This window comes from Pristiophorus japonicus, chromosome 19 (assembly GCF_044704955.1).
Source record: "Pristiophorus japonicus isolate sPriJap1 chromosome 19, sPriJap1.hap1, whole genome shotgun sequence".
NCBI lineage: Eukaryota > Metazoa > Chordata > Chondrichthyes > Pristiophoridae > Pristiophorus > Pristiophorus japonicus.
Genome location: NC_091995.1, coordinates 19,612,180 through 19,628,723, shown reverse-complemented (window position 1 = coordinate 19,628,723; position 16,544 = coordinate 19,612,180). Strand labels below are relative to the sequence as shown.

At 48.2% G+C, this 16,544-nt stretch overlaps 1 protein-coding gene across 1 annotated transcript; it reads right to left on the bottom strand.

The window, feature by feature from the left end:
* Window positions 1-9,133: 9,133 nt before the first annotated feature.
* Window positions 9,134-15,692, bottom strand: LOC139229772 (zinc-binding protein A33-like). Its single transcript, XM_070861357.1, has 6 exons — window positions 15,067-15,692; window positions 14,883-14,978; window positions 14,557-14,790; window positions 12,967-12,989; window positions 12,752-12,867; window positions 9,134-11,122 (listed from the first exon to the last, which is right to left on the bottom strand). Exons 1-6 carry the CDS (start codon window positions 15,475-15,477, stop codon window positions 10,557-10,559), a joined length of 1,446 nt encoding a protein of 481 aa, XP_070717458.1. The 5' UTR covers window positions 15,478-15,692; the 3' UTR covers window positions 9,134-10,556.
* Window positions 15,693-16,544: the final 852 nt, after the last annotated feature.

Below are 16,544 nucleotides of genomic sequence, written 5' to 3'. Positions count from 1 at the left end.
GTGCAGAGGCTGAGGGAGGAAAGCAGTGAAGATATCTCCGTGGGCTAAATACATGCTCAATGGTACAATTTTAAAGGGACTGCAAGCAGTGAGTGTCCTTGGGAGGTTTGTGTACAAATCTTTGAAGGTTATCAAAGCAGTAAATAAGGTATATGGGCCCCTGGGCTTTATAGGTCGAGGCACAGAATACACAAGCCGGGAAGTTGTGTAAACCTCACCGTCAACTTTCACTTGTCTTTGTTCCCAGTTGACACTGTCTGGCCCCACATAACATGGAGCACAGTCTGAAGCTGTGTTTCATCCATGTCCCTTCCCTCTTCCCTGCACTTTTGTAGCAGTTCATGAAGCTGTCAAGTGTCGGCCCACATCAGCACCCTGAAGGTGTCACGTGGGGAGAGGGGTGACAATGCCCCTTCACCTGCCCTCGCACCAGGGTGTGCAACCTCATCTTCCTCTAGATACCCCCCTGTTCTTCCTCATCCTCCTGCTCACTTACAATGTCACGCCCCTGACCGCCCTTTGTAGCGCCCCCCCCCTCCCCCTCACCGCTCTCTGTAGCCCCCCTCCTCACCGCCCTCTGTAGCCTCCCTCACCGCCCGCTGTAGCCTCCCCCACCGCCCTCTACTCCCCCCGCCCCCCTTCAAGGCCCTCTGCAGCACCATCGCCCACCCCCCACACCTCCACCTCCCCCACTTGTCTCACCGCCCTCTGCAGCCCGTACGTCCCGTGGGAAGGAAAAACAATAAATGTTACAATGGTGAAGAATGTTCATCTCCCACATCACAGAAGCTCAGATGCTGCACGAGCCCATTGATAATTTAGTCTCCTTTTCACACTCTGCAGCGTACAGGTTTAAACACGCAGCTGGGCAAAGCAAGAACGTGAGGCTCACTTTGCCTGACTCCAGGGTCTATTTGGGCACCAGGAACTGAACTGGTCCTGATGCCCTGCAGCTAACTGGCCCTTTCTTTGTGTTCGCTCAGTTCCTTCAGAAAGGCCTCACCACCGATCCCCAACCACTCACGGGCATTGTGGGCCATCTTACTCTACACAGACATGGAAAATAAAAATTAGTCTGTGCATGTTGGTGTGAGAGAGACAGGTTTTGTGCTTTATAAACCAGGGGGCCATAAATTGCAGCCTCTCCGGGTGCGTACGACATGCACCTAAATTCAAAGACATTTTGACAGATCACACGGATCCCTGGGAGGAGGGCCTTCGCGGGCGGAGATTTGGGCTATTTGCCCAACCCCTGCCCAGCGTATGTCCTTCAAACTCTTACGCCTGGGAAATAAGAGTTTTAAAAGATAGAAAAAATTCATTTTACTACTTATTCTTATGTTTAAAAACCCTGCCCATGAAATTACGTTTATGGTTAGTTCTATTAAAACATTTTTTTTTTTAATTTCCAAAAAATATTTTTTTTATAAAACATTGAATTTAATTTAATTTCTTAAAAAAGTGAAGTCTACTTTTTATTTATTTGTGTTTTTTTGTTTTAAGGGGTATTCTCTATGGGCTCAATTTTCCCCAGTGATTTGTGCCGGTTTTTGGAGCAGACTGCTTTTTTTGTCCAAACGTAAAAGAACACTTTCCCCGATCAATTTGCACCAGCGTAACTCAGTTGTTACGATTTTTTTAGGAACTTTTTTTTTCAGCCAAAGGGGCCGTAACCTGCCACCCGCGTCAATTCTGGCCATTTAGGGAAGTTTGGCCAGCTGAGAGTTACTCCAGTTCTTCTTAGGCTGGCGTATGTGGCCTTTGCAGGAAAACCTTCTGGAGAGTTCAGGAAATCGGCGCAGGTAAGGAAATTGGCGCAGGTGAGGGAATCGGCGCAGGTGAGGGAATCGGCGCAGGTGAGGAAATCGGCACAGGTAAGGAAATCGACGCAGGTAAGGGAATCGACACAGGTAAGGAAATTGGCACAGGTGAGGGAATCGGCGCAGGTGAGGAAATCGGCACAGGTAAGGAAATCGACGCAGGTAAGGGAATCGACACAGGTAAGGAAATTGGCACAGGTAAGTGCAGCAGATGCCCGGAGAGCAGCAGCAGGAGAGGTAAGAGAGAGAAGCGGGGGTGGTGGGGGGGTCTTTTGGGTATAGTTCGGTGCAGGGACCAGCAGGGAGGAGGACATTTGGCCTGGGATAGGGGCAGGGGAACGGACTGGGAGGTCACTTGGTTGGGGGAGGGGGTAGCGGACCGGGAGGTCACTAGGTTGGGGGAGGGGAGAGCGGACCGGGAGGTCACTTGGTTGGGGGAGGGGGGAGCGGACCGGGAGGTCACTAGGTTGGGGGAGGGGAGAGCGGACCGGGAGGTCACTTGGTTGGGGGAGGGGGGAGCGGACCGGGAGGTCACTTGGTTGGGGGAGGGGAGAGCGGACCAGGAGGTACTTTGGCTGGGATAGGGGCGAGGGGGGGGAGACACTTTAATAATTGGAGGTAAGTTGCTGCAATGTATTTTAATGTGTTTTTAAGTTGCTGCAATGTATTTTAATGTGTTGGGATCTGGCTGTATGTTTCACTTTGCAGCCGCAGCTCGCATTGTGTCCCTGGTTACCGTGGCAACCCGATCTTTTTGGCGCAGATCAAGACCGCCCCCCCCCCCCCAAAACTAAAGGACAGGTTAGGCTGTGCCAAAATTAATAAATCAAATGGGGAAACTTAGAGCATTTTTTTTGGCCTCAAAAAGTGGGCGTAACTCTTTAAGTCCGCCAAAAAAAAGCTTTGGGGAACTGGGAGCTCCCATGACTAGGAATGAGAATACTACACTGTGATTGGTGGTCCAGGCCCACATGATCCCAGGAAGCACTGACACTCCTGGGATACGTGGGCCTCTGTGCTGGGCTGTGTATCTAGGCCTCGGAGCACAAGTGCTCGTTCCTCCGGGATCATCAGGCACTTTCATTAAAAACATTTGGTTGGTTGCAAGTCTAAATCATTAATTGTAACTTCACACTTCAAATCTCTGGAGTAAAGATAAAAGATCTTTATAAGCACGTAGTGAGGTCCGTCTCCAATGGCAACTGAGTTTTATGACCAATTGACATGAATTGAAGTCTGACCACCCATAAACAAGCTCTTCGCTATTCATTACATCAGTAAGAGTAAGAACATTTAACAACTCTTAATTTTAAATGTCTAAAACCAGTACAAACCCTGGCAGATGGCGTTATGTCATTCAATCTTTTGCCGCACTGTTCCGTTGTGCGTGACACGCTGCAGTCAGAACCTGTGCCACCTCCTCCCACACCAACATGCTGACTTTCCGTGGCGCCCTACACTTCCCATTCCCCAGAAGCCTCTGATGTCTCACCGTCACCTCATTGAGGAGTGTGCAGAGCTCTGCCTCACCAAAGCTGTGAGACCTCTTCTTCTCATCCAGCTTTTGCCCGAACATCTTTTTCCTGTAAGTGTTCATTTCCAATGACTTTTTAACAACAGTTCATTGCTTTCCACACCTTTATTAAAACTGCTCATTTTAATTTGCTTTTTAAAAATTGTTAATTTTTACATTACTATGCTTTTGATAAACTCTTCATTTTACTTTGCATTTCTATAAACAGCTTATTTTTAAGTTTATTTACTAACTTTCTATATTAAAGAGGCCATTTGAAGACTCCACGCACTTCTCTTTGACACCCCGGCTGATTTGGTGAACAGGACTTAACTTCACTGTTTATTGTCCCGTGTGATCAGATTTTTTTCATGCACCATTCCAACCGCTGCTCAGATGCCCTATAGAGGGCTCCACACTGTGTGGGCTCCTGATGACAGGAACTTGCCTCACAAAAGCCCATGAAAAGTTTATTGTCAAGTGCAAGAACCCAGTGCTCGCTGACCTACATTGGCTCCTGGTTAAGCAATGCCTCAATTTCTAAAATTCTCATCCTTGTTTTCAAATCCCTCCATAGCCTTGCCCCTCCCTATCTCTGTAATCTCCTACAGCCCCACGACACCCCAAGATATCTGCACTCCTCTAATTCTGCCCTCCTGAACATCCCTGATTTTAATCTGCCATCATTGGTGGCCGTGCCTTCAGTTGCCGAGGCCCCAAGCTCTGGAATGGCCTAAAGCTCTCCACATCTCTATCTTCCTTCAAGATGCTCCTTAAAACCTACCTTTTTGACCAAGCTTTTGGTCATCTGCCCTAATTTCTACTAATGTGGCTCTTTATCAACAAAGAATTCATTTGGGAGGCGATTTCTCAGAAACATTCAGAAAATAATACTCGCCATGGACAAGAGCGGAGGTGAAACAATTGGCATGGAACTGAGGCAAAAAATCTCTCGCCTCAGTTACAAAAGCCAATTGTTCCAACTCAAGTGTCTTAGCTCCTTGACATTGATGTTAATTTAGCGACAATAGAAGGATTTAGAAGCTCGTTCAATTGTTGCTGGTCTTCATCCAGTTTCAGCCCCAACTTCTCCATTGATATCTGGGAAGGGGAGGGAGGGGTGGCCATTGCCCTGTCGTCACATCATAAATGGCCCACAGAAGAAATATTTTAGCCTGTATTTCAATCGTAATTATAATCTTCTTCAAGGCAACATGTATTTGGGATTTCACTAGCACCAGAGGAAATCATAAAGGGGTTTATGATATTGCCACACTTAGACAATCCCCCCTCTCAGTCCCCTTATTAGTATGTTGTTGCCTTGATCACCTTACAATAACTTGAGTGTTTCAGACCAGACAGATGCAGGCTCGAGATCCCACGGCTGGGCTGATGTGTGCATTGTCCTTCTCCGCAAGGCTTCTGTGCCAAGTCTTCCAGCAGTTAAGGACCAACTGTTCACTGGAATTTTATTAATGGACCTGACGCCAAAGGTGCCCCAGCTGGAGGAAGGACCATCCAATGGAAATGTTAACGTGCGGAGAGAATCCATTGTTAATACCGTGTGGGACTTCCTAACTGAGGAAGCGATATTTGAACCCCTTGTGCTACATCCAGCTCTTGGTAAGGTGGAGTGGGCGGAGGGGGGGGCGACAAAACGGATGGTATCGCCTCGGTCACCCGTTATACGCCCGGCCCGATATTCAGTTCCGTTGACGTCAATAGCACTCAGTATTGGGCCTGTGGTATAACGGGCACCAAATACAATTCCACCTGTTTTGTGTCCCACCACCCAAGTCCAATTCCACCCCTCCGGTCTATTGAACAAAGGGTCAGAGCTGCAGCCGTCACAGTTCTGTTGCTCCTCTCTGCTTTCTTGGTCTGCACAGATCCGTTGTCTTATTCCGGATGGCAACTCAACCCATTATCACCCGATTCATTTTTATTTCAGAATGTTATGACCGTCTTATCTGTATTGTGCCGAAAGAGTCTTATTTGCTTCTTGAGTCCTGCCGTGTCAGATTGTACAAACCGCTACTTTAGAGCGTCGCAGTGGATTGGACAACCCGTATTGTTCTGTTATGTTGGAAAGTGAATGGTGATCATTTCTACCTTGTACATTGCACAAACCCATTAGGATTTGATATCTCAAGATGCATGGATGGCTTTAACACCCCGCTCACTGTAATTGGTAAGGACGTATTTATAATAAAATGTTTCTGTATATTCTGTTACACTACCTTGTAGTTTCTGCTGTAGTGATGTACTGATTAATAGCACACTGCTCGGCACGAGGGTCTGAATCGGGGGTAAATAAAACGGGGCAGGATATTCTCTGCCCACAATGTGTTGGTGACGTTATAAACAGAAGTGGAAAGATTTTCGACTGAAGTTGGAAAATGAGTGGTAGCCTCTCAATGAGAAGGTCGTGGGTTCAAGTCCCACATCAGGGACTTGAGCCCAAAATCTAGGCTGGCACTCCAGTGCAGTACTGAGGGAGTGCTGCACTGTTGGAGGTGTCGTCTTTCAGGATGAGATTTAAACTGAGGCCCTGTTTACCTTCTCAGGTGGTCATAAAAGATCCCATGGCACGATTTCTCTGATGAGTAGGGGACTTCTCCCCGGTGTCCTGGTCGATATTTACCCCTCAAACCAACACCTAAAACCACAAATCGACCACCGCGTTTCCTACAATACAACAGTGACTACACTTCAAAAGTAATTCATTGGCTGTAAAGTGATTTGGGACATCCTGAGTTTGTGAAGGGCGCGAGAGAAATGCAATTCTTTCTGTTTTTATCTATTTCTTTCATTATTTCTTTCTTTTACTCTCCCTTTCTCTTTTTCGAAGAGCAACAATGAACCCAACACCCTTTCCCTTGACCATCCTTGTCTTATGTTCCTAGTGGGGTCCCGCCAGCTGACCACACAAAGTTCATCCCAACATTCCGGTACTTATCCCAGAAACTCTGTGTGTGGGGCTGGCTCCTGGCTGGGCTTCCCACACTGATACATGGAAATATCAGGCGGTTTCACATCACGAATACGGTTTGGTTTCTAAGCTAAGTTTCAGAGCTGTGAAGACAAATCGCCCCAGCACCACAAATTCAACCGGTTAAAATAAACGGAACTCAATTTTACCCATTTCTACTGGGTGTTATCCTGAAGGGATATTGCTGCATGTTGGTCCAAAATGTGTGTCATCATTATTGGAAACAATTTTGTTTTCTTTCAACAGAAGAAACACCGATATATGTCCAAGTGGAGATGGGGTGTGACTTGGTGGGGAACTTGGGGGTGGTGGTGTTCCCATGCACCTGCTGCTCTTGTCCTTCTCGGTGGTGGGGGTCAGGGGTCAGGGAGGTTCTGTTGAAGAAGGCTTGGCGAGTTGCTGCATGTGGGGGAGGGAGTGGGTGTTTAAGGTGGGGAAGGGAGTGGGTGTTTAAGGTGGTGGAGGGAGTGGGTGTTTAAGGTGGGGGAGGGAGTGGGTGTTTAAGGTGGGGGAGGGAGTGGGTGTTTAAGGTGGGGGAGGGAGTGGGTGTTTAAGGTGGGGGAGGGAATGGGTGTTTAAGGTGTTGAATGGGCTGCTGATCAAGCGGACTGCTTTGTCTTCTGTGGTGTTTGGATATTTATATATGTGTAAATTATATTTAAAATTCCTGTTCAAATAAACTCACTTTTCAAATGCACCCATTGTCATTTGAGAACATATTCTGCCTGTGACCATAAACGCTGTTGCCTCCAATTACAAGGGATAGAACTGGTGGTACTGTTGGTTACAGAGGAAACAATTATTTATTTAACCGAAGTGTATGAAATTTTACTTTTCATTGTGTGATTGACACTTAGAATTCGCAGCAATTGAAACCTGGTGTTCAGGGAGTTACAATATCTTTGGGAATGTTAAAGAACCCCCACTTTTGACCTATCATTGGATATCAGGACACCTTCATTGCGTATTACAGTAAATGGGACATTTTCACCAGTAGGTATTTTCTCAAAACATGACCACCAATGTTGAAACAATGTAAAGGTGTGTGTGAACTTCCATGGTTGGAGATTGGGAAGCTGTGCAATACCAGGTCAACATCTTGGCAGAACCACACTGCCGGCTGGTGACCAAATGAGTCCCTTCAGCACCTGGTTATATCTGTGGAGACGACCAAAGACACCAATAGTCAACACGGCACGCTGTCTGTCATCTGCTGGCAGCCTCTCACTTTACCGGGCTGACACACCCCTTAACCCATGCTTTTCTGTTTCTGTCCATGCACATCGGGTACAATCTACAATAACAATCTGATCAACAAATGTAACAAGATCAGGTTAGGATAAAAGTGCATCGGGACATAGGAACAGGAAAAGGACATACAGTCTCTCGAGCCTGTTCCATCATTCACTCTGACGATGGCTGATCTGTATCGTAACTCCATTTATCTGGTTTGGTTTCATATCCCTTCAGACCCTCACCTAACAAAAATCTGTCAAAGTCAGTTGTGACATTTTCAATTAACAACCAGACTCAACAGCTTTTTGGGGAAGAGAGTTCCATATTTCCACTACCCTCTGTGTGAAGAGGTGCTTCCTGACATCACCCCTGAACAGCCTGGCTCTAATTTTAATGTTATGCCTCTTGCTCTGGAATCCTCCACCAGAGGAAATAATTTCACTCTTATCTACTGTATCAAATACTTTAATCATCTTAAACATCTCAATGATATCAGCCTTTAATCTTCGATACTCAGCGGAATACAAGCCAAGTCTATGCAACCTGTTCCCATTATTGAACCCTTTTAGCCCAAGTATCATTCTGGTCAATCTGTGCTGCACTCTCTCCAAGGCCAACATATCCTTCCTGAGATGTGGGGCCCAGAACTGAGCGCAGTGCTCCAGATGTGGTCTGACCAGAGCCTTATACAACTGGACCATTACTTCACCTTTTAAGGCAAGTAACAGAAATAAATAAAGTATATTGCCCAAGAATTTCCGCTTTGAACGCAATCAGCAATCCGGACCCAAATTGCGTCTGTTTTGAGAAGTTTTATTTCTCGAGTTCCCGCTCAAACTCATTTATATATATTGGAACAAACCAGCGCAACAGACGGAAAGTCCAGGCCCCAAAATGGACAAAGGACGTAGAAAACTAAAGCAGCGAGAGCCCTGAGGCAAAGGGGAGAAAATGTCAGAGATGGGAAACAGGAAACATCCGGACAGAAAGGGTGAATTTAAAACACACTTTTAAACTAAAACACAAGTTGGTAAAGTACAGCGGACCAGAGAAGGGACAGAACAGGTGAAGATGGAGGGCACAGCCTACCTACCCCAGCACTGTGGTCTGACCAAGGATTCCCACAACCCAAACACCAACCCGTCTCCCCCTTCCCTGGGCACCGACAGAACCCGCTCCCCGCCCCTCCCCGAATATCTCTGGAGATATCTGGTCCCTGATCGATTTATACAGCTCTCTGATGGGCATTTTCCGTACTTTGCCCGTGGATCCCAAATACCAGTTTTGCTCTATTTATTTCCCCACCCAAGAACAAGGCCCAATTATTGGGAGACAGTAAATGAAAGTGCAGTTAAATGAAAGGTGTTGCACACTGTGATGAGTTGTGCGCCCAGCGTCATTCTGTCCAAAGTAAACCAACAAAGTGAGTGTGCTGGGTTGTTAGTGAACCATTAACCTTTTTCTCTCCACTTTCTATATTTGCATCTCAGCACTTTGTGAGCAGGAAGGAGTTGCCTATAGGCAGGAAGAACAAGAAATGTACCACAAATAACAGCATTCCTCACCACCTCACACACTTCACCTTTTTTGTATTGGTTCATACCTTGAGCACAACATATTCCCAAGTATACAGAGTCTGAGTGAGTATACAGAGAAAAACATAGAAGTTACAACATGGACACAGGCCATTTGACCAAACCGTCCATGTCAGCGTTTACCCTCCACCAAAACCAGTAATTCTATTCACATTTAACCGTCCTGTTCCCATATCGCACTCGGTAACGATCGGAGGGTCGAGGGGGAGGAGGGGTGTCGGTAACGATCGGAGGGTCGGGGGATCGAGGGGGAGGAGGGGAGTCGGTAACGATCGGAGGGTCAGGGGATCGAGGGGGAGGAGGGGAGTCGGTAACGATCGGAGGGTCGGGGGATCGAGGGGGAGGTGGGGAGTCGGTAACGATCAGAGGGTCGGGGGATCGAGGGGGAGGAGGGGTGTCGGTAACGATCGGAGGGTCGGGGGATCGAGGGGGAGGAGGGGTGTCGGTAACGATCGGAGGGTCGAGGGGGAGGTGGGGTGTCGGTAACGATCGGAGGGCCGGGGGATCGAGGGGGCTGGAGGGGTGTCGGTAACGATCGGAGGGTGGGGGAGCGAGGGGCTGGAGTCAGGACCGATTTGGGCCAGAGGAGCAAATCGTGGGTCAGAGCAGCGGTTGGGACGATTGGATGGCTGGAGAAGCGAGGGGCGGGGGGAGGGCGGGGTACTGTGTGCTGTGTAGGATCGGGAACGATCGGGGGGGGGTTAGAGGGGCGGTGGGGGCGGGGCTGGAGTGAGGAACAATCGGAGGGCCGGTGTAGATGATCGGACGACGGAGGGGTGTGGGTGCAGTGAACGATCAGGGTGTGGAGCAGGGTCTTGGGAGCTGGAAGTAGGGGGGGGGGGGGGTGGGTGGAGGAGGCAGACGACATCGGAGGACGGGAGGAACATGGGGAGGGGGGATCGGAGGCCTCGGGGCTTGTCCGATCGTGGGGAGGGGGTGAGGCAGGGACACTGGATCCAGGAGGTAAGTGTAAAGGTGCTTACCTCCTGGATCCAGCAGTACTCACCTTCCATTAGCTGGCGGCTTTCACCAGGCCTGAAAAACCCAACCAGCTGCAGTTACATTTAAAATGGAGGTTAAATCTGAGGCACGCCAGCCTCATTATAATATTTAAATGTAGACCCGCCTCCTGGGAGCGGATTGGCTGCCCGGCCCCGCCCCGCCTCCGTTAATACCGGAAGTGGGCGGGTTGGAGGCGGGTTCTGGTCAGGATTCAGATTTTAACACTTTAACTTCCCACCCGACCACAACCCACCCGTTTTTGGGTTAAAATTCCCCCCATTGTCACTCGGTTGTACCCGCCCTGACCTCAGGTGACATTGGGACCATCCGCACCACCTGTGACTGAGACCGACGACCATCAGTTTGCAGCTGGCAGGAGGCAGGTAGGTGGTGTGAAATTATGGGATGGACAGGTTAGTGACCTTTGACCCACAGATTGTTAGTGGGGCGGAGTTTTTCCCGCCGTCACTCAGTCCCGGACAGAAGAAGGGAAAGAGTGTCTCAGTGAAAGTGTGGGTGAAGGTGTGGAGATGGGACATGTTGTCCACATTGTAAAATGTCACCTGTCCCCCGTCATAGTCCAGGAACACCCCGATCTTCCGGGGATCCCTACTCGGGGTGAGGGGGGTATCAGAGGGGGAGGTGCTGGCAACATAGCCACTTCCGGGATCCAGCCACACAGTCCAGTATCCGGCCTCAGGTGTCGAGTCGATCTCCCCTTTCCTGTCGACAGACTCTCGGGCCACTCCCACACCCCACCATGTCTTGTTCCCCACCTCCACCTCCCAGTAGTGTCTCCCTGATGTGAATCCCTCCGATCCCAGGACACAGACCCAGCGATCAAATCTCTCCGGGGTGTCAGGGAGCTTCTGCCGTTTATCTCCGAATCTCACACTGGTCCGGTCCTCAGACACGATGAGCCGGGGATGGGCTGTGTTCGGATCCAGAGTCAGAGAGGCTGGAGCTGGGGGAAAGTTACAATAACACAGTGAGCGGTTTAGTTTGTTGCTGTGATTTATTTAAACACTTTCCCTTTTTAAAGTCGCCATTCGGGGGATTCCGGGGAACTGCGGTGTGTTTAAAGGGCTCCAGGTTCTGTTATTGAAATCTGCTCTGACCCGGGGGTTTACACTCCTGGGGTCACTCTGACCTCTGCTGACCACTGCGATCTGACCAGGAACTCTGCGGCCCCCGGTCCCCTGCTGTTCTCAGCGGCTGCAGAGTGACCCAGGGACCTTCAGAAACACACAGGGAATCGGCACCAGAGGCTACGGCGGGGCTTCCGAACGGAAGAGGGGGAAAGGTACAGGCACCGGAAGGGAAGAAGAAGGGAAGGGGAAAAGGGGAAAAGAAGCAAAAGTGGGGGAACTGCTGCAGAGGGGAAGAGAGAACCCAGAGGAGGAGGGAAATTATATTAAAAAAACAGCATCATTATATCCATAAATCACAATAGTCTCCAACACGCAATCCGGCAAAACTAAACTGATGGACATAAAAGGACAGGTGGAAGCGGCATTTCTACAGGAGACCCTCCTCATCGCCCTCAGAACACACCAGGTTTATGAGTGAGTGGATGGGACAAATGCTGGCCGCCTTCTCCTCAGCCAAGAGCAGAGGACAGTCACACTAATCACCAGCAACCTCCCCATTACTCTGGAGATACACATTCCTGGAGAAGGAGGCCGCTCCATCCTAATGAAATTTGATGAACAGGAGAAGCCAAAGTGATGCTTCAGTTCAGTGTCCCGAATGAGGAGTCCCCACATCAGCATTCCTCACACTCGCCCCACCTATGGACAGCACAGGAACCAGGAGTGGAGACCCAAACTGTGCTCTTCACTCCAAACAGGACAAGCTCCCAGCGGACACAGGACACGAGGACCAGCAGCCGGAGCAATCCGAGATCAATGTGGTGTCCTTGGCCTAGAGGATGTATGGTGGGCCCACACCCCAAAGAGAAGGAATTCACCTTCTACTTGAACCCACACAAGACACACTCCAGGATTGGCTACTCCTCCCTGAAGCATCCCGTCTATCCCGTCTAACCTGTTGTGATAGGAGGTAAACAGGACTTGCACCAATTATCCTCCATTCAGTCCTCGGAGCCTCAAACCTTCCCTCCTACATGACTCAGAGTTCCTGCCTACCTCTGGGCGAAGCTCATCTCCTCACATATACCCTAAGTTGGAAAATGCAGGACTGAACTATTGCACACGTCACTCTGTGCCCTAATCTCAGACGGTGAGCTCTAACCTGGAAAATCCACACCAACTGACACCCAGTCTACCAAGATTAACATCCCATAATCCCGGAGCTTTCTCCCCTCCGACTGAACCTCCCACCCCCTGTACTGGAGACACAGAACCAGATACTCTGAAATTCATCACAATCATGTCAATACATAAGAAAAGTAAGGTTATCCCCACATGGTCACCATACACACTCCTTAATGCTGACTATAAAATATTGGCCAAGGTCCTGACCTCCAGACTAGACACGGACATCAGTGATCATTTAATCTGGGGTCTGGGAGCCGGTTTAGGCTCCTCTCATCTGGGTTTATAAATCAGGGAAAGGAATATAAGAGTTTTACCGGGGCTAATGGCGTCTATCATTTCTCTCCACGCTGTGTACTGTAAAGGGCCGTTGAACTTTCTGATCGACAGCTTGCCATCTGCCAATGATAGTTTATAATAATCCTCACCAGTCCTGTAAATATTAAACAGTTGATGTTATAAATTGACCATAAACACTTTGCTGAGTTATTTTACTAAATTGTGCAGAGTTTCAGTAAACAGTTTGTCCTACCTCCTCTTCTGACACGTTTCCTCCTGAAATCAATAAAACACAAATCTGAGTTGACGGAGACTGACCGTCTATATCCGGACAGCAGAAATTACACCCACATTGTTACAAGATGCTGATAATTCCCAATTCTCACTGCTGGGACCACACAGATAGAGAGAGGATATATTTGAAAACTGGACAACAGAAATTTCACCATTGAAAGCATCTGATAGAAAGAGGATGCAGTTGGAAAATGTGATTTGTGTTGTCAGGTTGTGGAACTGAACACCAGTCTCACTCAGAGACACAGTGACTCTCACACCCACCGTACCAGACACACCCACACACTCACACAATGGGCCCAACTTTCCACACGATAAAAAACGGGCGCCCCTCCGAGCTGGGCACCCGTTTTTCGCACCTAAAAAAAAACGCGCTATTCTCGAGCGCCCTGCAGCTCCTTGTCTGCCTGGCGCGGCGCCCAGGGGGGCGGAGCCTACACTCACGCCGATTTTGTAAGTGGGAGGGGGCGGGTACCATTTAAATTAGTTTTTTTCCTGCCGGCAACGCTGCGCATGTGCGTTGGGGCGTTCGCGCACGCGCAGTGTGAAGGAAACATTGGCACTCGGCCATTTTTGTAGTTCTTTGTAGCTGTTTAATTTTTGAACATTTTTTAATAAAAGCACATTGCCCTTCCATGATCAGCACTGAGGCTTCTTGCAGCCGTTTCCCTCCCCACCCCCGTCCGCCATCGGGAACGAACGGAACGGCTCCTCCCCCCCCCGCGGGAACGAACGGAACGGCTCCTCCCCCCCCCGCGGGAACGAACGGAACGGCTCCTCCCCCCTCCCCCGCTGCGGGAACGAACGATGGCTGAAGCACTTTCACACAGGTAGGAAGATGGTTTATTTAATCTTTTCTTTGCTTATAAATGTTTATTCAGATTGGATTTATTTGTATAATATTTGTAGAAGTCTAAATAAGGATTTATTATAGAATTTAATGACTTCCCCCTCCCCCCCCACCTCGTTCTGGACGCCTAATTTGTAACCTGCGCCTGATTTTTTAATGTGCAGAACAGGATTTTGCAGTTCTACAAAAATCTCCACTTGCTCCATTCTAAGTTAGTTTGGAGTATGTTTTCACTGTGGAAACTTTGAAATCAGGCATCAGTGGCCGGACACGCTCCCTTTTGAAGAAAAAATTCTGTTCCAAAGTGGAACTGTTCTACCTGCCGAGAACTGCAGAAAAAAAAATGTGGAGAATTGCGATTTCTAAGATAGTCCGGTCTCTACCAGTAGCTCCTAAAAATCAGGCGCAAATCATGTGGAAACTTGGGCCCAATGTAACTGGACCAGGAATGTAATGTGAGCTCCAGGAGAATATTAACCTCTTGGGAACACAGAAATAATTACAAGCTAAGTATAAGATCAGGGCAACTCGTTCCCAGATCCTGCAGACAGTGTGGGGGCTTAGTTCAGTCACAATAGCAGATCCACCCCGGAATAGACAAAACAATCGGTTTAAATCAGTTTAGAATTTTTCAGCAAATGCTGCATTTATTTCAACATTGTCGGTTATTGTGCAACTAACCCGCAATATAATCCTCACCTTCAGAAATGTCAGCCCGTCTTGTTGCTCCATCTGTTTCTGCAACTTTGAAAGCTGCTCCTCAATAGAATTTAAATTCTCTTGAATTTCTCGAAGGTTTTTCTCCATTGTATCTACAATCCTCTCCTCTTCTCCCCTGAGATCTCTGATTAAACGCTGCTCTTTCTCAGTGAGAATCTGGTGCATTTTAGTGAACTCGGATGTGATGTGGGTCTGCAGACTGCTCGACTGTTCCTACCAAATGAAAGGTGAAAAATAATCATGTATCACGATAGAGGCAACAAAACTCACCGAGATCCCAGAAAATCAGCACAGGGAGACCTTACCCTAACTTCAGAAATCTGCCGTTTCTGTTTCCGTTCCGTTTCTAGAACCATCGATTTCTTCTCTGTGAGAGATTCTAAAGAGGATTTCAGCTGATCCTGGGATTGGGAGAAAATCACAGAATGAAAGGGCTGGAGTGTGAAAATGTGATAAAATAATCAGGTGATAAAATCTGTTCCATTTTACCTTGTAGATTCCAACAGCTTCTTTAATCGGCATGAAGTTGTGAGATTTGTGTTCCCGTGAAACTATACAAGTGTAACAGATCAGTTTCTTGTCAGTTTCACAAAACAGCTTCAGTTCTTCCTGATGTTCCTCACAGTGAGGTTTATTTTCCTTCTCTCTCGGATTCAGGGTTAATTTTCGAGCTTTCTCCGACAGACTGGACAAGGCCCGACTGGTCCTGAGGTTTATTTCCAGAAACTCCTCTCTACATTCCGGGCAGGAGTTTGTCTCCTTCTTTTCCCAACACCGTGTGATACAGGAGCGGCAGAAGTTGTGTCCACACTCCAGTGAAACCGGATCGGTGAAGAATTCCAGACAAATGGCACAAGTTACCTCCTCAGTCCAACTCTCGGGCTGCTGCTTGGAAACCATGTTCACACTCAGCACTTCCTGATTCAAGCACTTCCTGATTCAACCCACTTTCAGTCTCAATGTTGCTGAGCTCCAGCTGGATCCTGTCACTAGGTGACGCTGCTGGACAATATTTCTCAACCAAGGATTTTTGTAAGTTTCTTGAAAAAGATTTTGTTGCAGGAAAACCACACATTTGCTTTCTGTACAGTGACGGGCCGTATTAAACAAACCGATTTACTCTGTGCATCAGTTTAATGTTGTATGGAGCCAGGAAACAAGCTCTAAAGGTGTAGAAATAATTGCTCTGATCTCAAATGTTTGCAGATGATGTGAATATGTCAGAAACTGATAATTATCCTGGATTTGTTAAACTATTTAATTGCACCATCCTCCATACATTGATGTGCTTTTTATAACAGTTTATTGATTTAATGTGAGGTTTTGGGGGATGTGCCGTTATGTTGCTCCACATGTTGGCCCAGATTTGAAGTTTGGAGCCACCTCTGGTCATATTTCAGGCCCGGGCAATCTGAAAGTGAGAGCGGAGTCTTGCTGAATTCCCGGGGAGTGGGGTACATCGGGTGGGGGGAAGAAGGCAGCCTCCTAACTGCTGGAAACACATTCTTGTGCTCAATTCTCACTGCAGCTGGTGGTGTCCGGGCACGGCCGTGCTACAGGAGCGCTTGTACAGACCTGGAACTATCGAATCCCTAAAGCCCCTCTCTTTATCCGTGCAGATGTTGCTCTGAGCAGCCACCGTTATCCGTGCAGATGTTGGTGTGTGCTTCCTACAGCTGGTGACTGCCCCCATTAAACCCCGAATGACTGTATCCCCCTCTCTCCAATTGTGCAGGTCCCGGTGTGTGTCCCTTACAACCGGATCCACCACAATTATCTGCCAAGTGCATTGTGGAACAACCCACTCTGCATGGACCGAGCGAGACCCAGTGTGAGCGGATGTTTGGGGCGGTTTTCTCCTTCGTTCTTAGCCGCAGGGCCATGGGTCTGTTCAGCTCAGGGGAGTCTCTCAATCTGATTTTAAAATACCTAACCATATATAAATAAATAAATCAATGGATACTATT

Coding starts and splice junctions, on each gene's coding strand:
- LOC139229772 (XM_070861357.1), bottom strand. CDS start 15,477: ATGGTTTCCAAGCAGCAGCCCGAGAGTTGGACTGAGGAGGTAACTTGT. Junction 12,990..14,556: donor ACGGGCTGACATTTCTGAAG/GTGAGGATTATA, acceptor TATTGATTTCAG/GAGGAAACGTGTCAGAAGAG. Junction 11,123..12,751: donor GATAGACGCCATTAGCCCCG/GTAAAACTCTTA, acceptor ACTTTCCCCCAG/CTCCAGCCTCTCTGACTCTG.